Source organism: Gymnodraco acuticeps, unplaced genomic scaffold (genome assembly GCF_902827175.1).
Source record: "Gymnodraco acuticeps unplaced genomic scaffold, fGymAcu1.1, whole genome shotgun sequence".
Taxonomy (NCBI): Eukaryota; Metazoa; Chordata; class Actinopteri; order Perciformes; family Bathydraconidae; genus Gymnodraco; species Gymnodraco acuticeps.
In genome coordinates this window covers 5,953,844-5,980,302 of record NW_022992351.1, presented here as the reverse complement: position 1 = coordinate 5,980,302, position 26,459 = coordinate 5,953,844, and the positions used below count along the sequence as shown (strand labels likewise).

General features: G+C 42.0%; 1 protein-coding gene across 4 annotated transcripts in view; it reads right to left on the bottom strand.

The window, feature by feature from the left end:
• The window catches only part of LOC117541853 (forkhead box protein J3-like), a 52,662-nt gene that overhangs the window by 14,189 nt on the left and 12,014 nt on the right, over positions 1 to 26,459 (bottom strand). For 2 of the 4 annotated variants that reach the window (XM_034209106.1, XM_034209107.1), the window contains exons 4-6: positions 10,113 to 10,187; positions 5,643 to 5,726; positions 1,482 to 1,601 (exon numbers count right to left, since the gene is read on the bottom strand). In XM_034209106.1, the coding sequence (XP_034064997.1) occupies positions 1,482 to 1,601; positions 5,643 to 5,726; positions 10,113 to 10,187 (279 nt within the window). The remainder of the gene's footprint in view (positions 1 to 1,481; positions 1,602 to 5,642; positions 5,727 to 10,112; positions 10,188 to 26,459) is intronic. The other 2 variants (XM_034209108.1, XM_034209109.1) reach the window with 2 other exon arrangements.

Below are 26,459 nucleotides of genomic sequence, written 5' to 3'. Positions count from 1 at the left end.
GGGGAAACATTAACTACTTGATTATGATTTCCTCCGCTGTTAATGATTTTGTTTTCTGTTGTCACATTTTTAAGACGTTTTACGTCTGTTGAACTAAGAAAACTGGAGAAACTTTAACAGAGTTTCTTATGTTTAAAATGTTCAAACTATGTTGGTGCAAAATGTGTTGGTACCAGCTATGTGTTTGGGTTCACAACTGTGTATGTAGGTAACTTAATCCACAGCACTTCAGTGGTTAGTTTGGATGAAGTAGTAACTTTTAAAGTTCCAATTATATCTATCTATTAAAGGTGGGGTAGGTAATTTTGGAGAAACCAGCTCGAGTGCGCTAGAATTTGAAAATACACAACCGGAAAAAATCTGCCACTTCCTTACAGAGCCCCTCCTCCAACACACACGAACGCGCACATGACCAATGAGTGCACGAGATAAGTTTGTGCACAGATGGAAGGCTGACAGGCCATCCAGTTATTTTAGCCGGGCCAGCTAAAAATGATTGGCCGTGCTTTCAACAGTACTACGGCTTCCACAGATGACATTTTTTTGTTTAGAGTTAAAGTTTGATGTAAAGGGTCTAAGAAATGTCAAACATAATTGACAAATACCTACTACTATCCAAGTGTCCACATTATCACAGAACAGGAACCAGACAGTAAATACTATTTTTAGTGGATTCATTATGATACATTGGTTGTAAAAATTACATTAAGTTAATACAATTGTGTGTATATATCATTTTGTATAATATTGTTGAATTACCAATTGAATTGTTAATTGAAATGTTAATAATCTGTGATAAAAGTGTTGCATATTGACAACTGCTGGAAAGTATGAGTCAAGACATGTGAAAAGAGCAGAATGGAAAACTGGAATAAGTCGTCAAGTCCCGACCTTAACAGCACGTCCAGACCAAACACGCAAGAGCTATGTGAGCTGCTGCTGTGGGACAAATGTGTCTTTGGTTGGGGTCAGACATAGAGGTCACGTACCACACATAGTCATTCTGAGAGTGTGTGTGGCCGATCAGACAGGAGTCAGAGGTCCCAGCCGCCGCTTGATCTCTGACCCTCAAACAGATAGTCACACCCAGCTTTAAAGTCTGTGTGTGTGTGTGTGTGTGTGTGTGTGTGTGTGTGTGTGTGTGTGTGTGTGTGTGTGTGTGTGTGTGTGTGTGTCATTGCATAAGGTTTTGTGTGAAAGTGATTGTAAAAAAGAAAAAAAACAGATATTTCTGCTGCTGCTCTCTTTCCAATGGTCTCATTTCCAGTTAGTAATAATTACAGCCTTCGACACATTCTTCTCAGCTTCAAGTACAAATGACTATATCTTCTTGAATGATTAATTTGTTAAAAATCATAATTACACATCATTGAGAAATTAATATTCATTACTTAGCATCATCTTTCTGAGCTTGTTCATCTATTTTAAAAGTTCTGTATGTGATATTGAATCAACCAGCATGCCAACAACGTAACACTTACAGAGTTGCCGTGCCGTACCTTGTTGGTGACAGCGTTAATGGCCAGAGTGGGGGACGCCCCCCCCGACATAATGCAGTCCATCCTCAGAGAGTCTGACTCCAGGTTGTATGGAGTCGATGCCTGCAAGTAGAAGGCAGAGGACTGAGAACAAGGGTGGACACACCAAATGATGGATCACCAACAGTAGGACTTTTCATTTTGAAGTATAAAAGAGCAGGTGAACCCAAGAATGTAAAAGTAAGGAAGAAGAGTATTAACATTTCAGTCGTTATGAATCTGTGCACAACTACTTCTTCTGTAATAAAAGCATAAGGAATACGAGATTTCACAGATTGGTTATATGCAGTGTTCAGTGACAGTAAAAGGGAGGAAGGCAATTTAATGTGACAAGGTTATGAGAAATTACTGAACGCTCCAAATTCATGATTCTGCACTGAGCCTCCTGAATCAGCGCCGCGCCTCAGGCTACAACTACGTGAACTATACAAGGCGCACTTCATTTAAATTGCCAGACACTAAAACAGCATGAAAAGTGGACACATCACTTGCACTTGATAAGACATCAACCCATCCCCATGCATTATTCAAGTATCAAATGTATTCAGCAGCAGTTTATTTGCTGCTGTCCTCATATAGAGCTAAAGTCGGGTTAACTCAGTGTGGGGATATGAGGAACTATTCAAAGATCGATGAGGGGCTAAATTGAAGGTCGCAGAATGGGGGAAAAATAACAATAAGGACAGTATTTTTTCTCCATGTCTGACTCCTTTCAGGGTTCAAGACGGCTTGCCTGCCTTTCCCAAACTGCTTACAGTAAGAGGATTGGTTGGTAACAATGCAATCTTTAATTTATGATAAACTCCCAGTGAAATGGGTTGTCGGTTCTCTGGTGGAGGCACTTAAAAAGAAGACAACAGAGAGGTGAGCAGAGGAGTGAGGAAGGCTTGTGGAAGAAGGGGAGAGAAAGGGAAGAATAGGTAGAGATAATTGAGTGTTGACGGACAGGCAGACAGAGAGGCATACAGGAAATGAAAGGGAGTGATTATGCCGAGGGCACCGGAGACACAGCTACTAAACTAAGTGTACGCTGGCTGTCTACACATTTACACAATGCATTTATGCAGCCGACGTTTAGCCCCGCTGCCAACTTCAAATATTTTCAATTGCACAGCCACTGTCATCAGGAGACTTGAAAGACTTTGACTGTGTAGCCTAGGTGCAACAAAACCCCAATGAAAACACGAGTTCATATTTAGCCTACCTTCTTTTTTTTCTGTTTGACGGAAGCACTGCTATAAATCTTAGCACTTAAAACCTCCCTGTTTCTCCTTAGCCCATGTGACAGCCCACAGTGAGTCTGCCAGCAGTGCAAGTGAGGCGTAAGAAAAGGGGTCGCAGGGCCCATCCATGTAAGACGAGATGACAAGGCTCTGAATTAATTAATGTTTGTAATAAAAATAAAAAAAATGGTGAAGAAAATATGTCTAACGGCAGCCCCGGGGCCTTCTGTGGTAATTAACTGGAACACAAGCCTAGCATACCCTTCCTCCTCCCCCTCTTACTTCTTCCCTTCCTCCCCCCTGATTTTCCCTCTCTGCTCACTCTACCTTGATTTCCTTCTCTTTCTTCCGTGTCTTTTCCTTTACACTTCATCCTATTTGTTCCCCTTTTTCTGTCCTCCCCCCTTTCTCTCGCTTTTACCTCAATTCTTCCTCCAATGAGCAACTGTGATTGTGCACTTTGCCGCTCCACGCCTGCCTGCGTTCCCTGGAGAAGAGAAGGCGGCTAAAGCAGCAGTACAGGCAGAGAGGGAGAGACAGAGGAGAGAGTGGCAGACAAACAGACACACAGAAAGATAATGATCAAGATACACAAACAGTGACGGAGACGCAGGAGGAGAAAAGAGGGAGAAATTACCAGCTGTGCTGCACCATGATGAAAGACTGCAGGTTTTTAATGTATCAACCAACAGTTATGTGTACATTCAGAAGAAACCTCATTGGGTTCTCAGCTGGATACATAGGGTGTAAGAACAGGAGGCTCTCTGCGTGCTGGAATTAAAACTCCCATTTGAATAAGTTGCTCGACCTTGGCTGACGAAGGGCGTCGTGTTACATAAAGCCTGCTGTTAATATCGGATATTATCAAGTTATTAATCGTTATCACTTTTCATGATCTGCAGAAAATGCTAACATTGCAGGTGAAATATTATACATCCTAAAGCTTCATTAACATTTTATTGAGAAGATTGATTGAATCAAAGTCTTGAGCTGCTAACCAGCTGCACCATTTCTTCTTTTTTGTTTAATCAATGATATTTAATGCCGTGATACAATTGTGTTGTCTAAATTCATAATGACCAGCACGTACTATCTTTCTCATGTGAAATATTTTGACTGAATATCATTTGAATGTTACATTTCTTTCTCACACTTTGCACTAATGTTATCAATTAAATGAGAAATGTAAATTCCAATACATTTGACAAGTATTTAGTTCACATAGGAGAAACCAAAACAAACATAACCATGTGTTTGATGTTGTATTTATTAATCAAATTACCAAAAAACATACTTTATCGTAATGGATGGTGTTGTCAGTATAAGTAATGATCTAATATAGATTGGTGCACATACTGTATCATGCAGATTGAGACAGAGGTGAAGCAGGAGCTGCAACACACCATGGAGCTCACTGCTTTGTGTTGCTGATTGAAAGTGCATTCTGCCGGGTTACAAACATTCATAGCCTCGACTGCTGTCAATCAATCTACCAAAACCCATTTTCATCTGTTCTGTAGCTTGTTCCTGTTGTTTCTGTGGCATAGTAAAAACTGGAAATCCAAGAGCCACAGATTTAACTTCTATATACAAAACATGACCATGATCTTGTCAAAGTGGTTATCGTATGGCATGTGATGTAGAAATTGGCACATGTGCTGGATATGGGTTTTTTCTATCAGCACGTTTTCTAGCTTTCTCCAGTGGGAGAGGTCCAGTAATAAGCAGGTCAATATCAATCTCAAGGCACAAAGCAAACCTGATGTCAAAGATAACCCCGTCCGTTCAAACCAGCCAAAATTGATATAAAAGATATAATAGAATGATAATTACAGAATCCTATTCAAACTGACCAAATTGTTTTCGGGTATGATAGACAACTGAGGACCTGCGAAACAAGCACATTGTGCGAGTGGGATGCATTTGTAGCAAAGGCAGGCAGGAAGCTGTAGATGATATGTTGTTCCTTTTGGGCTTTTTTCTTGGTACTGCTGATAAAACATAATCCCAAACTATTTTTTAACAATGATGCAGAATCACCATGTGCAAGAAACGACTCAAAATGTGTCATCAAGCCAAACAGAATCAAGAGCTTGGATATGGACTCTTTACATTACATCTTTACATGCGCCTTTGTCTGCAGGTGTATCCTGTTAAGAATGAAAGCATGGAAAAGGAAAAATATTGGAGGTCTCTTAAATAGACTCTTAAATTAACTTCTGTTTTACTTGTTCCGACTTCCACTTTTATATTAATGCAGGCTCAGGCACGGTTATGAACTCTGACCCTTGAAACTTTCTCTCAATTTGTCCTCCAGAGAAATGTATGGTCAAATGAAGTAATCTCGATTTCATTTTGTTTCAACACCAACATATCTGTAGCATCTCCAGTGACCTGAGCAGCTCTTTCTCAATTTATATTTGTTCTGATCATGTGCATTCTTACACGGCTACATCATGTGACACAGTTTCTTCCCCTCCGCTACCGGCCTCTTAAACAAGGCCCGGCCCCCCCCACAGACACTTTATCTCAGCCACAACGTAGACTCTATGCATTACATTAATGCACACAATGTTCAAATACTGCTTACTGCACATATTTTATATTCTATAATTCACTGCATTCTATTTGGCCTTTAAATTACTGCTTTATTTTATTGCTATCTAACTATATTTTATTACAGTGTCCTCAAACATTTGTTGTTTTATATTTTATGTATGCACCATGACATCAAGTCAAATTCTTCGTATGTGTGAACCTACCTGGTAATAAACCCGTTTCTGATTCTGATGACAGTGAGCTTCAACTGGTATGAAGATATTTAATGGCAGCCGAAACAGGTTACAAATAACTTAAAGTTTAAGGCATGGTTAGTACTCACCCTTTCTCCGGAGCGCGGCCTCTTTTTCTGCCTGCTGGGTACCGAGTCTTCTTTAGGGTTGGTGTCTATAGCCCAGTAGGAACCCTGGAGTGCAACCCAATAAAACAAGGAGTTAAGATCTTTGTGTATTCATTTACTGCTTTGGATTGCTCTGTTCGTTTAGGTCAACTTTCATATTGTTTTTAGCCTTTAACGAACAATTTAACCCAACCAACAACAGCCAAAACAAGGCACTGGTTACATTTAAACATAACATTACATTACATGTCATTTGTTAGACGCTTTTATCCAAAGCGACATACATACATTCAGTACTGTGGATAATCCCTGCAGGAACAATTTGGGGTGAAGTGTCTTGCCCAGGGACACAACGACATGCTGACTGCAGTGGGACTCGAACTTGCTACCCACTGATTCGAAGTCCAGCGCTCTAGCCACTGAGCCACAGCCGCCCATAAAATAAAAAAAACATTTAGTTACCTCAAAGGATTTTCATTTCCTTCGGAGAAATGACACAGACGGTTACATTTCATGTCAATATGAAGCCCCAGATATTCGTGTGAGGAAGCCATTTCAACCCTAAACGTTACTGTGAATAGTGCGCTGTGCTGCCATTAAGTTTAATTTCATATTTGACTCATAGTACATATTTGTTAGGGTGGTACAATTCAACACATGGTTTTGTCAGTCCATTTCCCCCATTTGTTTCAGATGCATCTCCACCTATAGTGGATACCATCTAGTGTCTCTCTTCCCTACTTCTTCTCAGTGAAGCTGTTCAGCCCCTCTGATGGGGAAACAAGTGGCACTAAACAGAAGAAAAAGCAATGGATGGATCTCCCCTGTAGCTGATAAGACCAATGTATGTGTTGTTATTCCAGCTCTGTATCCAATCAGTTTTCTCTGGGTTTAGTTTCCTGTGGTGCATGCTCCTGCTTCCTTTCCCCAAAAAATCCACTGCAATCCCTTTGATACCCAATGCTGAGACACAGCACACTCCAAAATAAAAACAATCAATGAGAGAGAAAGGAAATCAGTTGCTTTTTGGTCCTTGAGTTACTCCCACTCTGTTTTTTCTCCCTCTTTCATTTTCCCCCTTTTCCCCTCACAGGGAGGTGTAAGGCTGCAGACAGAATTCAGGAGATTCAGGTAGACCACACACACAAACACATCTCATCTATGAACATCTATCCCCCCCCCGCTCGCCTCTTCTCCTCCCCCTGTCTCTCAGTCCCACATCAGTGAACAGTACACAGCCAATTAACGTTAGCACATGCATGATTTAGCTTCTCCCATCTCTCTATGGCTTCAAAATGAGCTCGTACATTCAACTTCTCTTCACACAGATGACCCCCCCCCCCCCCCACACACCAAAGTATCGACCACTTCAATCCACGGTGTGAATTAAGGTGCTGGTCAGGTCCAAGTCCAGCTAATCAGAGGGGAGCTGCTCTCTTTGTATCTTTGCACACTATAGACCTCCACTCAAGCCCAAGGATTTTGTTTGAATTATTTAAACCTTCTTCCTCCAATTCATTTTTCAATGGCTCCAAAATCCCTGCAGCCTGGAGAAACTTCCTCCTCCGCTTCCCCGCTCAAACAATATTAGTTTTGAGCATTCAATGAAAAGTTTTGGCTCGTCAGTTTTTGTAAAAGTTGAGGATTGCTTCTCACATTAACCCTGTGATGAGTTCAAATGCAGACATTTGAGCTTTTTATTAAGAAATCTTGTAAAGGGCAAGCTTCAGTGATCAACTGTAATTACATACTTTGCCCGTCTGAGCATTTCCTTTGATTCAGCACAAACAAGGCGTTGACAAATTGTTGTTTTTCAAAACGGCCCTGCTGAAGTGGCAACTGTGCTTCCCAACCAAAGCAGAAGCAGTGGTGAAACATACCAATGCTTCATCAGATTGTGTGTGTGTGTGTGTGTGTGTGTGTGTGTGTGTGTGTGTGTGTGTGTGTGTGTGTGTGTGTGTGAAACAGGGCCTAATAAAGCAGAACAGATGCGTGAACAGGTTTGCATCTGAAGGAGTGTACCTACATATACTTATTATTCATTTAGTGGGACATGCTGATACAGCATGTCCCACTAAATGTTATTCTACGGACGAAAAGTTTACTATTCCGCCGGAATTTTTGCCCTCTTCTCCTCCCGCATTGAACATCGCAGAAACTCCGTTCAAACATCAAAACGTTCAGCTCGGTCGGGAATCGATGGCTATAACTTTTCTCATTCATAACTTTCATAATTCTAGAGATACATCCCATAATTCATCACATTTTTAACATTGAAGTCAATGGAGAAAATCTTCACACTTCAACAAATCTTCATGCGACTTCAACTGCTAACTGTTCATTCATACTTTCACTCAGAAACCTCATTCCAACTTTAAAATGTTACACATCTTTCTGACATTATTCGTGTAAAACAACTTTTAAATCTGATTCTTACTTTTAGAGATATTAAACATTGTTCAGACCTTGTTAAAGAGGTTTTCTTCAGATTTTAACATTAACTAGAGTGCGTGATGTCACAGCTAGAGGGTAGAACATCTTGAAATTTGCCTTCATATTTTTTTTTTAAACTGCCATAATTCCCAAACCCTACATTCCTGAGACATAATTTTTCATGACAAACGTAGGAAAACATCTTATAACTTGAAAAATGACAAATAATTAAGCAAAAACAATTAAACAAAATGCCTCTTGAGGGCATGAAGTGACAAAAACTATCAACATGCCTACATTAAAGCCCATTGTAATTTCAGGCTGATATTTCCTCACAGCAGCAGCCACAAACCATTAGTTAAACTGCCAAAAAGGCCACATTATTAACCCGAAAGTACACAAAAATTACACTTCAGATACTCAACTTCCTTGACATGCTTCACGTTTTGAAATTTCACAGATATCTGTTACGGTTCTTCCACAAAACGTTCACATGTAAGAGGTTTATCTCTCATTCAGAACAATGGAAACCTGTGATCTCTGCACACCTCGTTAGTTCAAAATATAAACACCTGTGTCATGGAACACGATGTCATCGCTCCAACTGACATGCTCAGAGCAGCAGACTGCAGATAAAGGTTAAAGGTCCTGCCCTCAACAGCTATACATCAATTATGGGGTGTCATCATCATATGCTGAAGAGAGAGAGAAGAGAGAGAGGGCGATCAAGAGAAGAGAGAGTGTAATGTAACCTCCTAATGCTGTAACTCCTATGAAAATGTTCAAAAAGTGCTCAAACTTCACATGTGTGCCAACAGTCCAGACATCTACGGGACAGTTTTGAGATTTCTTCAAATGCCGTTACCATGGCAACACAATGCTCGCCTTGAAACATGGTTCTCATAACTTGAAAATACTCCAAACAGCCCAGAACTTCACAGGTTTGGTAACGATGCAGCCATCAACGCATCTAAGCGTAGTATGGGGTGTCATCAAATGCCGTTGCCATGGTGACATACCACTCGCCATGAAACACGATGTGGCTGTAAGTCCAATCGACACGGTCCAATCGTCTCCCAATCTTCACTTGTATATCACCGGTCCATGCCTCAACAGCTCTACGCCAAATCTGAGATCTCACCATATGCCGTTTCTATAGAAACGCATCCCTCGCCATAAAACATGATGTCGCTATAACTCCAATGAAAATGTTCAAAATGTGCTCAAACTTCAGATGTGTGCTAACAGTCTAGCCGTGAAGACATCTACGGGACAGTTGAGATTTCTTCAAATGCCGTTGCCATGGCAACACAATGCTCGCCATGAAACACGGTTTTCTCATAACTTCAGTGAAACTGCCCCAAAACTTCACAGGTTTGGTAACGATGCAGCCATCAACGCACCTAAGCGTATTATGGGATGTCACCAAATGCCGTTGGCATGGCGACAGATCATTCGCCATCAAGTTAGTTCAAAAATGTGCAGTTCAAAAATTTGCAGTTCAAATATTCTGCTGCTTTTCCAAGCCTTTTTACTTTATTTTCTTCATCTCACCACACATTGAAGCCCCCTGCGTTCATGTATCATTTCAATCTAAATTCTCCTTATACATTTCTTTCTTCTTACATTTCAGCATAGCAGTTTAGCGTCAGCTTTTCAGCATAAAGCATTCCCACTAGCAATTTCTTCAGGAATTGCATTCTCTAGTTACTCTCTGTACCACATTATTGTTGGCAGAATCAATATCGGACGAGCTGCAGAAAACACAGAAAGTGGCATTAGGCATTCAGATGGAGCTACAAATTGCTTTCAAGTTCAGAAATGTTTTGTGTGTATGTGTGTGTATCTGACAAAACATCAGAACAGGTGCATGTATCTGTGTGGGCAGCCAAACACGTGAGAAGTAATCGCTGAGGCCGTATTTGTAAGCTTGCCAAAAACAGGCTTGTATTTTCATTGTGTGTTGCACCGTAATTCAAACTGAGTTTTCCGGCATTATATTGTTCGGGAAATACTTACTTTTCCAGGGTCATCTTTGGAGCGAGGCACTTTGAGAAAACACTTGTTCAAGGACAGGTTGTGTCGTATAGAATTCTGCAGGGAGAGACAGGCAGAGAGAGAGAGAGAGAGAGAGAGAGAGAGCGAGAGAGAGAGAGAGAGAGAGAGAGAGAGAGAGAGAGAGAGAGAGAGAGAGAGAGAGAAAAGAATGGGAAGAAAAGTTCATTTATTATCACCTGACTCTTATCCCTATGAGTCCCTGGCACAGAATGCCTCTAATATTTGAGTTGCGTTCTCGGTCTTTTTGAATCGTGACTGCTCTGTTCAATGGACTGCATTTATATAGCGATTTTCTACTCTATGGAACCATTCAAAATGCTTGACAACATAATCCAACATGACTAGCATACAAATTAATTAGCAAATTTGGAGTTTAGCATTTTCGACATGAAGACTGCAGGGGCCAAAAGCACTGATCTTTTGATTAGTTGACAAACACTCTACGCTCAAGCTGAGGTCCATTTAGGAGATGGAGAAAATCAATATCATCCCAGAAACCTAGACACATTATTTTTCACCATAGCCTCTGCTCCATCTGCTGAAGCCGATGTTAGCTACTGGTCAGAACAAGTGTGGCTCTGGACCTCTGTCTGAGCCAGTAGAGCAGTCTTTGACCTTCCACTGTGCACCATGTAGAGTGAAAAGTGAGCCGTTATTCAGATAAAGTAGACGGATGTATTGGTTCAAATTAAAGCATGTCAGTTTAGTCATACACACCGGTAACTGACATTTGAAACAGGTGTTTAAAACACATTCAATGGGGAGAGAATGGAAAGAGATGGAGGATGGGGCAACAGGAGCTGTGAGGAGGGGCAATGAGGGGTAAGATGAAAATGTGAAGGGGGCTTGGTAGACCTCGAGCAGGGTGTTTTATTTGGCTTTATGGAAACTCAACTATTTTCTAAGCATATACCCAATTCATAGTGTTTGCAATAATGAAGGGAAACGGACAATCCCTCCTAGTATCACCTCTGATTATTTGTGGATGTGCTGTGAACATGTGAATAGAGGTATATACAACTACAAAAAGAGAGAGACAGAGAGAGAGAGAGAGGCAGGCTAACCTGACATGAACCTGTTCTCCCTCCAGGCTCACTGTTCTCCACTCATCTGCTGCTGCTAATTAATACCACTGGGGAGGAGGAGGGGAGAAGGCAGAGGGGTGGGAGGTATTTCTCTGCTCTTTTCTCCTGAGTGCTCACCGCTTCTTGTTTCTCCTACAATAACCACGTCCTCTCTCTGTCTGTAGCAAACCACAACAGCCAGGTCCTCCTCTGCCTCGCCTTTCTCCTCCTGGAAAAAAGCTCCAGCAGGTTTATGTGCTGTTCCTCTTAGCAGGTCAATGGCTGAATATAACCGTCAGTCCAGGAAAGTGACGGTCAGGTGATGGAAAAAAGGCAAGGAGGACCGCCATCATCTCGGTACACAAGGCAACTGTCTCTTCTAGAAACCTTCCTACAAGAAGTGGCGTTGTGTAATTTAACAGTGAGTCTGATCATTACTTCAGCAGACAGACCATCTTACTTTACTAATCACCATCTACTGTTTGATAATGTACACACTTTTTGCACACCTGCCCTCTCCTCACAATGTCTGCCTAACCCCATGTATTTTAGATGTTGCACTCTTTACCTTCTTGCGTGCAAGACTTTTCCGTTGGGGCTGGGCTGTGTACTGAAAATGTACCAATGTGGCGACAGTGGTGACATATCTAACAGTGCTTATGTGAGGTTGAACAGAGGGGCGTTATGATTATGTGATAGCGACGTGGGTAGGGACGGCAGTATCAGTGGTTTCAACCGAAATAGCTCGATGCATGTGGAGAGTTACGACCATGTTAGCAGCTTTGGAAGCTGGATTCTGGAGAGGCGGTGCTTGGAGCTCAAATTTTTATATTTTACTTTCATGGAAATCAATACTGCACTTGTTGAGATATTTTGGATAATGGTGTACCAACCAACAGAGAGAAAATGTGAATATAATATTATAATAATACAGCTCATATTAGTTTCTTACTGGTGTCTTTGTCTGAAAAAAAACAATGAATGCCTCAACTTCAAGATCTTCCTCAAAATGTTCCTGTCAGTTATTTTCTTTAATCTCCCATAGAGAGGCGAAGTCCCTCCCTTTCCGGGGGAGCTCCATGGGACCTTATTTCGGAAAAATTATGTATTGAAGTCAATGGGGAGAGAAAGATTATCTTTCGATTCCGTTTGAATTGTGCCACAAATTACACATAAGATGTTTGTCAATTTAAAAGATAATTTTGCAAGTCAAACAAATTAAAATGTGTCGTAAAACTGCGAAGTAACACTTTTTTTTGTGTGAAACCTCTCAATGAACTACATCTCCCGTCTCGCACCACACACCAAGACGGCCGTCACATTAGCACATTTCACTTCTTTCTTTCAGAATGAGGCGGAAAGTATTAAAAGAGGTGAAAATCACTACAAGTCTGGGCATGTTGAGAGCTGTACATACACACAAGGGGAGTTAGTCGGTTCCGTAAGAGCCAGCATGGGGACCAGGATTCTGGGATTTGTAATAATAATAATAATAATAATAAAGCATTTTATTTATATAGCGCTTTTCACAACTCAAAGACGCTTTACAGTATGAGGGAGGGTAGACAAACAAGGACAGGCAAACAAGTAAGTATAGTAAAATAAAAAATAAATAAAAAATAAATAAAAAGGCAGTCAAGAGGAAGTTGATTGAGAGGGGGGGGGCTTATGGGTAGACAGAGTTGAGAGTTGTAGTCTTTCTAGTTGCGTATTTTTCATAGTTATAATGATTAATAAATATGATGAATATATAATAATTCGTGGCACAATTCAAATGGGATCGAAAGATACGTTTTCTCTCCCCATTGACTTCAATACATAATTTTTCCGAAATAAGGTCCCATGGGTCGGAAGTAGATGGGCGGGACTTCGCCACTCTATTGCCACCCACAAACTACTGTTAGCCTTACATCAATACATGTTGATTTCAGTTGGGTTTTCTTTGTGACTTTTTAGTGAAATTACATTTGTATCAAAATCACAAAGGCTTCAAAATAATAAAGTGTATCTGTTAAATTCCATTTAGATTTAATATACTTTCTATTTATACTATGATCATTGACCTTAATACAAAAGTGTATCGTCTTAATATCAGTCAGTCTAAGCCTGCTTTTTGCAGATATTATATACACAAGACTGAGTGCCTTCTTTCCTACATGTTATGGAAACAGTAATAACCCCTCACTGAATGGGAATAGACATCATCAATACATGCACTGATTAGCAGCGCTGTGAAGTACGATAATGAGATTCTCTGCTGTGTCCTCCTCCCACCCACTCCTCACCCCACCTGATTAATGAGCTTATTGGGCCGGGCTGGGCCAGTGCCCCTCCTGCCCAGTAGCTGAAGGAGGACACGGTCACGAGCTGAAGGAGGACACGGTCACGAGCATTGTGTGTGAGTGTGTCTATGTGAAAACGAAGAAAGGACACTGAAGACTATGGGTCCAAATATGACATACAATATGAACCCTCATTGTTTCCATGGAAGGAAAATGTGTCAACATTGTCTTAATAGAGTTGTTTTACTTGACACCCCACAAAATCAGTTCTGTTTTTCAAATACAACAGGTATTTGTCTAGAAAGCCTTAAGATGCCATATGCAAGTTTCTTTGGGAAACCTCTCCCCAAAAACCTTTCCGACATTGGATTAGTGGGGGTCGGTTCCCAACATTTCTGCAACTTTCTGAAGCCAAGAATTTACACACACAGATTGGCCAGCTGTGTAAATGTGAGATGAGTCAGGGTTTGGACTTCTCCCGTGTCTCTTTTTTATTTGAACAATCAAGAGAAATAGTACTATTATGTCTTGCAGAAGTGACAGTCTTAAAATGTGTATCTGTTCCCCCCCAAAACTCCCTCCTCTGCGTGGCAGCCGGCTTTTTACTTTGCTTTCTGGTATGTCAAACCAACCATAAAATACTTGATTTACAACTCCTACTGTGCCTGGCTTGTTCTTACCCAAATATTTTTAGGTAGGTAGGCCAAAATAAATGAAAAATACCCTAATGTACTGTATGCACACAGTGTGTGTACGCTATAGTCGCTGCTGCTGCTTAACGTAGGGTGCAGGTTCCTGGAGTTAAAAAGAGGTTAGTTATATAAAAGTCGGGGTTGTTAATTAAGCATGGATGACTTTTTGAATAAATGCAATGTGATATAATGTGATGTGTGACTAAAAGTCAGGTTTTGGAAACATGCTGTCGGGTGAAAGGCGTGTGTGTGTGTGTGTGTGTGTGTGTGTGTGAAAAAGTGATCAAATAAAGAAAAATTAAATTAAATGTTTGATGGTTGACAAAAACGGTTGACCAGGTTTAAAGACGTGTGTGTGTGTGTGTGTGTGTGTGTGTGTGTGTGTGTGTGTGTGTGTGTGTGTGTGTGTGTGTGTGTGTGTGTGTGTGTGTGTGTGTGTGTGGATATGCCATGAAAACAGGTCACACAGAGAAGACTGAAGTTACATAAGAAGGTAGGTTTGGAAGATTTGTGTCAGGGCCGCTGAGTTAAATACAAAAGGGGCAATGAGTGGCGGCTTTTCCTCTAAACTCCTCAAAGTTTCACGAGTGAGGCAACAACCTTTGTTCGATTTTTACAGAACAATGCTGACGACAATGACATGGTTGGTAGGTAAAGAGTTTAAATGGGAAGAAGTACATTCGGGTGCCTTGGTCTCCAGGAGTAACAGTCCTATTTATTTCCCGCAGTGACAATTCAAGGTGACACAGTTTAAGCATGAATCATCGGGTCAACCCCTGTGTTAGAAAAATATCCGTTTTTTTGAGGAGTCTGTCAAATGTTAAAATGTGTGTGCATAAAAAGAACTGAGGTAATCGCCGAAACAACTCTATTTAGAACAAAAGCTTTAAGTTGAAGTTAATCGGTAGTAAAGTCTCTATGCAGATTCGCTAAAAATGTGGTCTGCACGAAAAAAATACAACTGAATCTGTGTTTCATCCACTACCGTTATAAAATTGTTATGTAACATTAAGTATTAGATGTAGTGCTTATTCCCCAGTCGGGTGCCATTAAACCAAAGTAAGACAAGACCGAAGTTGCGTTATCGCTCCAGACATATCTGATGTTTTTATCTACTGCAACTTTATTCATTTCGCTTTTTTATTGCACTACAGTATACTACCTAATGTGGTCTAGCAATCTTTAACAGAAATCTTGAGGGCCTCTGTATTTAAAACGTGAGATATGAACCCTTCATGTATGTGCTTGTGTAAATCCCTGCTCAACTGTCCGCAGGGAAGTTAAGGTCAGAGAGCATTAGGTTTGCTAGCCATGAAATTAACCTGTTGAAGGCCTGTATGGAGCTCTATGTGAACACACAGCTGAACACCCACGCAGCAGTATTCAGGAGCTTCCCATGCCCTTCAGGATGAATGCATTGTGGTGTCATAAAGATAGTCCTTGTGCGCCCACAGACAGAATTAGAGATGCAGAAACAGAGAGGAAAAGAGAATAGAAAAGATGGAGGAGATTTTATTAACTTTCAGCTGAACCCATACAGTGCATAAAGAGAGGGTAATATGTGGGTAAGTTTGAAGGCAAGGCAGAGAAGGAGCTGGGAGGTAGGAGGGGGGTGAAAGAGGCACAAAGAAGTAAAGAGCTGGAGTCGGCTGGGAGTGGGGGTACGGGCGCATACGGACAGGTGTCTTGGATGTGAAAGTCTCCTGGGTTCTGAGCATCATCGAGATGCCTTATTATATCCTGATGGTGACGGAGTGACAGACGCTCCGTGAGAATGCAGCGTTGAATACAAGTCACTACTTCAAACCCTATCTAATACATATTCATTTCATTTGATGGACCATTCCCCCGCCCTCTTCACTCCCTCACTGAAGTACTTCAACACAACACAACTATAGGATAGAGTGTGTGTGTGTGTGTATTTCAGTTTTGCTTTTGCATCCACCTGCGCCAAACTACAGTATGTGTAGCCAGATGAGTGCACCTGTTCATGCGCCTGTGAGCAGTTATACAGACACCTGTTTATCTGTGTGAATATGTGTGCGCATAGTATCAGTACCTACTTGCAGCGATTTTTTTACAGGCAAAAGGCAAAGAGTGAAAGAGCATGTGTGTGTGTTTGTGACTGCCACAAAGAAATCTCAGACAAGGTGGAAGTGGAAGTAGGGTTGCTGTGGGTCTCTGGAGATAAAGACAGGTAAAAGCTCCAAAACAATGGGTGTTTATTTAAATTCAGTATATCATTCCAAACAGCAGGTTCTGCTACAGCAATATGTGTCTTAAATAAACTAAACCATTGCACAGCAGTTATGTGTTGTGCATTACAACAGGCCTGGGTCTGTCTGCTTTAGGTATCCCATCGGGCCACTTCATGAACACATGCATTTCCACTGCTTCCTCACAATGGTCTGACCGGTGAGCAGGGCTGACCGCAGCCAACTCCCACTCAAACAGGCTGTATCGTGTGCAGATCAACAAGTGTCTGTAAGGGTGCCTAGAAAAGAGTTGTGCTTTAAAAATCTTGTTTTGTCCGATATCAGCTTTTACTGACTGCTATCGAAGCTGAAAACTGAACATTTACTGCTGCGGCTTCACATTAAAAAAGGTATGGCTGCAATATTTTGTTTCAGCATCGACTATTAACTCTATGACGTTCTAATTTTCCATGAGTGATAGTGTTTAGGGCAGGGCTCTCGACTAACTTTTTCCCCCATCCTCCCGGAACCGTCCCGAAATACAATCTAAGCCGTCCCGAAATTAATGTGGACCGTCCCGAATTTAAAATGTTAGTTTTTCTACATTATCATTAGTTAAAATCATTCAAAGTGACCTTTAACATAAATAAAACATCATACAAATCATTAGATGATAATTCATCAACCTTTTTATTTGAGTAAATCATTCAATCACATAAACAAAGGCCAAATATATTTAAACAAACACACAAACGAGAAAATTACTCTAATATTGAATCCAATCAAGTCCCATCCAATTAACAAAAAAATCCAACACTCTGTCCTGAAGACAGAACCCAGAGTAACCACTAACCAGGATGACAGTCTGTAACACAGTCAGGAGACCTTTACAAACGGCCCCGCTCCCTCGCACACAGACGGGAGAGAGAGATCTCGTCTGGATTGGAAAGCTCGAAAATACATCATAGACGCATGTTGTAGTCTTATTGCATATTAGAAACGGAGTTGGTGAAACTAAAACTACGATATAATGTGTATGTAGCAATAATACATATGACATATTTTTTAAATGTCTCCAGTACCGATAAAAAAAGTCCGATACGTCGGAGCTTAACTTTACCACTGTCTTTAATAATTCCGGCCCGTTTAATACCGGGGCTCGATACCCATCCCTACATGGGGAGAGGCGCAGCATATTCCTAAGGACTAAATACGATGGAGAGTTCTCATCTCAGCCTTATTGCCCATAGGGGATGAAGAGGAGTAAGTAAATAAAGAGGCCTGCGCTCCAGGGTCTGGTTCTGCTGTGCGTTTTTGTGATGTAACGGTAAAACATTTCAGAATTCCTCCACGGGATGCCATTGTACATCACTCAACCCGCGAAATACACACACTCAGTACATAGCTAGACCCGCAAATTTGCGGGCCGGGAATTCGCGGGCACAGCCAGCTGGGCGGCTGGCTGACAGACAGCGGCACAGCTGAAGCTACATGTGTGTGTATTTCGCGGGTTTCTAAATGTTTTGTGCGTGTGTTTATGTTGACAAGGAGGTTTAATGTGCTACACAAAACGTGCAGTCGGTTTCATTTTCATCGCCGTTTGTAGTAGAGTTAGCAGGGTATTTTTATTGTAACTCTCGTCCCAAATTCGTCCCAAAATTGTTTGTTATCCTCCCCAACACTATTTTTTTCGGCCCCGGGACGACGGGACGGCGGGACGTCCTTAAGCTGGAGCCCTGGTTTAGGGATGCTCCGATCGCCAATTTCGAGGCCGATCGCCGGAATCAGTATCGGCCGATACCGATCGGTGGGCGGGGCCTAAATGGAAGATTTAAACATCACTTTAAATCTTCCATTTAAAGTGTTGTTTAAAACTCAGTTAATGGGGCTCATTCACTGGAGCTTCCACAAACAACAATCAACTTAATTATTACATTCAAATGATGTACATTATTCAAGTTTACATTCACTTTGGATAATAACACGGGAGAAATGAGCGGAAGCGCTCTCTTTTCCTCTCTCTCTCCCCCCTCTCTCCCTCCTGACAGCCTGTCAGTATCTCATGCAGCTGACTGATCCAGTAATGAGTGACCCGACAGTGAATAATAAATATATTTATAATAACTAGTTTAGCTTGTTCCAGAGGTAGGCTAGATACAATAGCTAAGTATCTAACTCTTGTGTGTTTCGCTCCGCTCACCGGTCCGTCTCAGCGGGCGGAGCTGCAGGACTTCTGCTTCACACCAGCGGCGCCGGATTCATTTCAGAAGTGGGGGGGGCAAAAAGTGTGTGTATGTGACATAGCCTACTTGCCAACCCTCCCGATTTTCGCGGGAGACTCCCGTTTTCCTCCCGGGGTCATATTTATCCCGCATTTCTGACTAAATCTGATTTGTTTCATTCTAACATAACGCACCAAATGTTACTGTTTCCACTCGGACTTCAATACAGCTACACCATTGTTTGGTTTCCATAGTAACGTGTCTCTTTAGTAGCGCGAGCAAATGAAAGTCTGAGAGGGTCTTCAGGAGGAAGATAGTCAGAGAAAACAGAACAAGAATGGACAACTCAACCCTCTGCTCACTCCTTTCCTGTAAATTAAACTATACAGGTCCAGCCCACACATATGACAGCGCAGTTGCTCATTCCATCTCTTCTTTTTTCCTGCTACGCTCTTGTTTGACAAGCTGAATGTTGACTGGTGTTTGACTGAAGTAAGCTCTGTGAAAAGTTCCAGTTATTAACTCGGTATTTACAAAGCTGTCATCTCCACATTTGGAGAAAGTTACAAGCCGTAGCACATCTGCATATTTCACAGAAGGCTCGTTTAGTGGTTTTGCAAATAATTAACCACTCTCTGTTTTTGTACCATTCTGCATTGAAGTACCTTTTATTTGCCCGTCACAATGTCCCGACAACAAACCTCCATGCAGTCAGAACCAGTCTGTTTCGGTTCAACGATGCCGGCGGCGGCGGTTTTGACAGCCTCTGCGGCCGCAGAGCTGCTGCTGGGGTTCATCTGGCTGCGCTGGTTCTATGTTTGAAGGACCAGGCTCCGGAGTTGTGGATGTCAGGGATGTGACATTCAAGTTGTTGAATTTCAGCTTAGTTTGACTGTATTTTGTTTTCTTATGCGCCGGTTCTTCTGACATGTTTGCAAGTTTATCTATCTAGGTTAACGGCTGACACACACTGAACAATAGGCTAACACATAACGTAAACAACGTAACAAATAAACACATCTATGCTTTGTTATTGGTTGTAATGTACATAGATACATTTGAATGGTGTGACAATGTCCTATTTGATTGGATTAAAATGTACATTCTTCCTGTTATGTCTGCCTGCTGTATTTTACCTAATGCAAAGTGACCTGCTCCATCGAAATCAGTCGCATTGATCCGAAGACACATTTTGAGTTGTATACACTGTTGGAAAGAGGAGATTCCTAGCTTTCTAATGATATTAAGCAAAATATGTCACATTATATAATGACTGTCACCGAGTCATCATTTTGAGAAAAAGGCCTTTAAAGTTTCCTCTTCTCTGGATCGATCTGATTGATTATTAGCGGAGCAAATGATCAAAGTTGTACGGAGGGAAGATATTTTCGTTTGGATTACTGGTCTGGGGGAACCTCGCGAGTGTGTGTGTGTGTGTGTGTGTGTTTGTGTATTTTTGCGTTTGTTTCCCGGGGAAAACTCTCAGGAGAAACACCGGCTGTTGTTATGCTTGCTGTGACGTCAAGTTACTCCGTTCTCCGCTTGTAATTATGCCGTTAAAAGCTTCAAAGCTGTATTTATCATCTGAATTTGCCGAAACAAGTTTAATATTCTGAAAGCCAAGACTTTGTTTATTTGAACCCTGTCGTGTTATCTATGATTACTATGCCTTACATTCATAATGTCAGCGGAGGGAGGGGAAGCGGCGCTGTGGAAGAGCAGAGTGGCGAGTGAGAGGCGAGCTGTGTTCTTCCCTTTACAAGCTTCAAAAATGCCTGTAGCTAATGAGATTGAATATAACAATCAAAAATAACAAAATATACACAGCTAGAACAGATGGCGTTCTTTTTAGATGCGACTTTAGAGTAGAGGGGAATTATTGAAACGGGATGTGTACAGTGTTCCGCGGCATCCGCTGCTGCGAAAATGTGGAGCAGGGCCGTAAAGTGGGGGGGGGGGGCAATGGCCCCCCCGCTTCCGGCCCCCTTGCTTCACACACGTTGCATTCCGCTATTTTACTGTCTTTTTCGGACACCTTGAAATACTGCCAGACCGGTGAAGCCATATTGGCGAGCTTGTTTTGCCGTGCACAGAGAAAAGTGTCATGTATTTTACGTCATGCGATCGGCTCTCGCGATCGGCATGTTTAGAGAGCACCGATCGATCGGTGGCCGATCGATCGGAGCATCCCTAACAGTGTTTATCACAAAGTTAACAAAGCTTTGTTTACAATGCAAAGTAGAAGCAGAAGCAGTCGCATTGAGCTGTTGAATGAAGAGCTGCATGCGACAGGCTTTTCTGAAAAGACCTGCACACCCCCAACACGTCATTAAGGTAAACACCTGTAAGGGACTGAGAGGCAGAGTAGTGGGAGACACCTACATTCCAATAGGTGGCTCCACCCTCTTCCAATTAACAGTATTGGGAGCAGGTGTGGAGACCTCACACCTGGTGCTAATCACTCCCTCAAGGGAGACAAAGCACCCAGAGTTGCTCAGTTGTGTGTGGCACATGGAGGGAGCAGGAGACTCCCAGCGTGAGGAAACAGTTTGTAAGATGGTAAGTCGGTTAGCGGCCCGGCTACGTTAGCCTTTGTATAGTTAAAAGGTATTTTTGAGTTTAACAAAGTTTAATAAAGCCTTTTTTTGGACTTGAGCACTGCCTCTGTCGTGATTGCTGCACTACCACTTTTCTCTTTATCTGCCCAGTCCTGTTACACACCCTATTTCAGCTTGCAGGGCTGTGCAGAATGGCTTTGGTGGTCGCAGTTCAGAAAGACTATTCCCACCGCTCTCAAGTCATTTCCTGTCATGAGCATTCACACCATAAGCTGGTCTCAGACTTTCATTTAAATAGTTATCAGAGGCCTGAGAAGGTAAAACTATCCCGCCTTTAACAATTAAAAAGCAAAGAATATAGAAAATAACTATCCTGCTACATCTTTTTTTACATATTTTGTACATTACTTTATCCTCTCTTTTCATCAGTTGCATGTCTTTCTACAACAAATTTAGAAAGACAAACACTTTCAGCTGTTATTTTAATATAGCGTTTCAGAAATAAAAACAGACACCAAACTAGGTTGCAGAGCACACTTTCTGTGGCTGGTTGTGTCGAGCAGAGCAATGTGGCAGCTTTTGTCAGCGGCTTTCCGGGAGAGGAGGCGAGTGAGCAGAGGAAGGAGGAAGGAGGGCCCTGGTTACCCTTTGCATCCAATAATGTTTGACAGCCTCCTTTTTTCTATTCTTGTTCATTTTTGATTAATTGAAGAACATGCTACAGTAATCGACTCTTTATTTAAATCACTTGTCTGTCTAAAAAAAGAAAATTCAGAAAAATCTGTAAATATGAACAAATGTTGAGTTTTGAGGGTTAAAACCCTATCAGAAAAGTAACAAGCTTAGCAGGTGTTTGCTGTGACGCAAAGAGGATGATACTTGGAGCCATTTTGTTTTGGTTCAGTGTATACAGTGATAACTAGCACATCAAACTCATTGTTATTGCGGAGGCATGTCGTTTCAACATCCAAAGTGTGCTTTCAGATCACGCTATTGTAGTGTGGATGCACGGCAGTCATAGAGAAAGATTTGAAAAGTAACTGCTAGAATCCACTTCAAGACACTGGTACTTGCATACCATGCTGCGAATGGATCTGGCCCTTCCTACATCCAGGACATGGTTAAACTGTACACCCCAGCGCGTGCACTACGCTCTGCATCAGCCAAACGACTCGCTGCGAGGGGGACCCAAGTTCCCATCAGCAAAAACACGTGGGTTTGCTATCCTGGCTCCAAAATGGTGGAATGAGCTCCCCATTGACATCAGGACAGCAGATAGCTTACACACCTTCCGGCGCAGACTGAAAACTCATCTCTTTCGACTCCACATCGAGCTATAGAATTACTAACAAAGAACTGCTAACAGAGCACTTATATACTAATAAAGGACTGGCTTATCTATAGCCAGTTGAGTAGCACTTGAAATGTTTGGCTCTATGAAACCTGATGTACTTATATGATTCCGTTTTCTTCAAGGTTGTGTCTTCCTGGTCGAATGTACTTATTGTAAGTCGCTTTGGATAAAAGCGTCAGCTAAATGCAATGTAATGTAATGTAATGAAAAGCTAAAAAAAAAAAAAAATCACAGACAAAATAAGTTTTGATTCAGACTCAGTCTTATACTTCAGTGAACATCAACTGATGATACCAGTGTCCATTTATCCGACTGCCCTTTCTCAAAAAAGCAAATCAAAACACTTGAGCCAGGCTTCAGACTTTGTCAAACATTAACGGTATCCTCTTTTGTTCCATGAAACACTATTTAGGAGCTGACAAAAGACAGGCCCACGTCTCCTTGCGGGGTACAAACCCAGAGAATAACAAATAAGCTCATTCTGTGGTATAATTGTTGCATTCCTGAGTGCAACGGAAACCAGCCTTAAGCCTATTATTAGCCATATGGAGAGCTACAGGCCTGGCTGGTTAGAGGGAAATGCACTGCTGGATAGGTGCCAAATCCCCGAGAAGATAGCAAGAGAAATTCCTCGCTTTTAATTAAGAATGTAATACTGAGACTGCCATTAGTGATTAGTATGTAATTAAAAGCTTTAGCAGCGTTACACACACACAAGATGAATGTACGTGTGCTGTGTGTGTATAAACATGTGCGTGCATGTGGATGCGTGTATGGAGGGAGCATAAAAATGAAACTCTGCTGATAATCTCAAATTGTTCTTTAAACAATAGCAACAGTTTGTATTAAAAATACAGGTGAAGAAATGTGCCCCTGGTACATATTGCTCCTTTCGGAATGTCATTACATTGTTTCACAGTTTAGTTTTGAATTCCAGCAGAATGGGGAATAATACAAAATGTGTTGCATAAGGGATGAAGACAGTTATACATCTAGACATTAGTCTTGTATACTAATGATGAGATATTACATGATAAAAAAATTATTTAAAAAAATAGTTTCATAAGATTTGTATTTGGAAGAATCCAAATCTGTGTATTTTCTATCTTCTACTATTTTTTTAAATGTCCTTTAATCTTGTGTTGGTTTAAACACTTCACACGCTTTTTGTTGTTACTATCAGATTCCAACATGTCTGACCCATGTGTCAAGAGGTAGACTTTGACACAAACATCTGGACAGCAGATTGGTCTGATGTGACATGTAAACTGGGAGCACTGGGGTACATGTAACAGTTGTGTATGTCTGTTACCTAGTGACGAGGGGGTCAAACAGGGTCAGAGTTGAAACTCAATAAAACAAACCACTGACGTATTCTCCTTTACCCAAAATGACTCAGGGAAACGCAGGCACGTGTAAGCAGCTGCACACACATACAGACCGTGTTGTGCACAGAGCCATACATGTTCCCCAACACTAAGTACTGCAGATGTACAAACACTGCCTACACATTGTCACTAAACTGATTCACATCAAGCACAATGCTGCAGTGCATTTCAGTTCTGCTCTTAGGAAACAAGCTCAGGAGTCTCAGTGCAGCTACTCCCAACAGCCTTTCTCCACATATGCAAGTACACTTGACACAGCGCACCGATCTCTGCTGAGCTCAGTCGCATATCTCCCACAGAGCACGCAGGAGAGGATGGGAGCCAGAATAATGGTCCAGTGCTGATTCATATCAGGTGATTGTCTGTGACATGTGGTGTTCAGCCAAAGGCCAAAGGCCATGGCGGTAGCGCTGCCCTTTACAGCGCCACATTAGGCCAGGCTAATTCACAGGCAATTAGCCTGGCTGCATGGGAGCTAGCCTGAGGCGACGGGGGGTCGCAGGAGAGCAGTTTAGTCAGCACAGACTGCATAAAGCCATGTTGAGAAGGTACAGGTCTAGACTGCATTTCTCAAGCGGTAAATAATAGCAAGACCTTCACATTTCAATAATAATAATAATGGTAAGGTGAGCTTTAAAAACAACATCTCCCATCATTATATTCAGCCTGAATAGAATAGAGCAGCATAGAATACAGATACAGTTGTGTACAAATACAGTTGTGTTGATCTACTTTTTCTTTCATTAAAAAAAAATAATCATTAATTTGTCTATAAAATGTCAAACAAAATGTTTTAAAGTAACATTTTGTAAATGGAAAGATAATTAAGGCAAAACATAAGACCTTAAATCACAAATATTGTAGGACGTGATCAAGGTCATTTTCGGAGTTTCTGAATGCACTTCAGAAAATCTCAAAACCCCAATTTAATCTCAAACAAATTGACACAAAACAAACAAAGACAGAAAGCTTTGGCCTCCCGCTGCTTCTCCCTATGAGTTGGGGTAAAGGTGGACCCTAAAGTGGAGGGACCCGAGGGTGTGAAGGGCTCACGGAGGGCATGGGAAAGTAGAGCGGAGCACAGTGTAGGACAGAGTCAGAGAGAGAGGTAAAGATAACACTAAAAAGGAGATAATGCTGTTCCAGTGATGACAAATAACGGGCAATGACGCAGCCTCATGCAAAGCTGTTAGCATTCTACTCCAGTACACTGTATCTACATTTGTTTTTCTTGAAAAGAAAGCGAAGCCAGATGCATTTAAGGGACCTAAAGATGTTCCAAAAACAGAATTGCTCTTATGCATTTGTGTGCGTTTTAATTTGATGTTCTTTTTTTGTTTTTGCTTTCTTAACCTCCTCCACCGCTCTGGAGGAAGGTTCCCATTATAACTTTTTAGATGAAAAGAGCTTTCCATATTCATTTTCAGCTAAGACAAACATCTCATGACCTTGGAAAGTATGAGTGTGTAGAACGCTTCACCATGAAACATGTGCAACAAGCATGTGCTGTTCAACCAGCGTACATTATTGTGTGATTTCTAAGGATGGATGCTAATGTGTGTGTGTGTGTGTGTGTGTGTGTGTGTGTGTGTGTGTGTGTGTGTGTGTGTGTGTGTCCTGGTTTCAACTCCGCCATTCCTGTGCTCTCACATTATCATACAGAGCAGACGGCGTGCGTGTGCTGGGTAGTAAAACTCTCCTCTGCTCTCTGACAGTCTCCTCTCTCTTCTCCGCCGCCAACCCCCCCCCCCCCCCCCATCTCCTCTCCTGCTGAGCCCCTCACATGTAATCTGCAGACTGCACACGTTCACTGCCTACCTGAGTGGGAGTCTTTCTGTGTGTGTACGAGCTCGTGTGGGCACGCATGTGTGCACAGAGGGTGAAGGAGAAGGCAGGAGCGACGGACCAGGTATGAGGCGTTTCCTGAAAGCTCGAGTGTTCTCCTCGAGTCGGTACATTCAGAGAAAACTAATTTCAAAGTGTGTACTATGTCTGCCGAACGTGGCAGCCAGACAATCTTTGAGTCTGCGTCACTGTGTACAGCTGACAGCAATCACCTGAACTGGAATGACTTATGTAACTTTCCCTGTGACGGTGGGCCACGGCTGGTATAAATAAATAAAAGGCCACTCTGAATCGTGCAGTTTTGCTTTATTGGGGGGGTCTGGGGGGGTCCGAAAACCAGTCAGTATCTGGTGTGACCACCATTTGCCTCACGCAGTGCAACACATCTCCTTCGCATAGAGTTGATCAGGTTGTTGATTGTGGCCTGTGGAATGTTGGTCCACTCCTCGTCAATGGCTGTGCGAAGTTGCTGGATATTGGCAGGAACTGGAACACGCTGTCGTATACGCCGATCCAGAGCATTCCAAACATGCTCAATGGGTGACATGTCCGGTGAGTATGCTGGCCATGCAAGAACTGGGATGTTTTCAGCCTCCAGGAATTGTGTACAGATCCTTGCAACATGGGGCCGTGCATTATCATGCTGCAACAGGAGGTGATGGTCGTGGATGAATGGCACAACAATGGGCGTCAGGATCTCGTCACGGT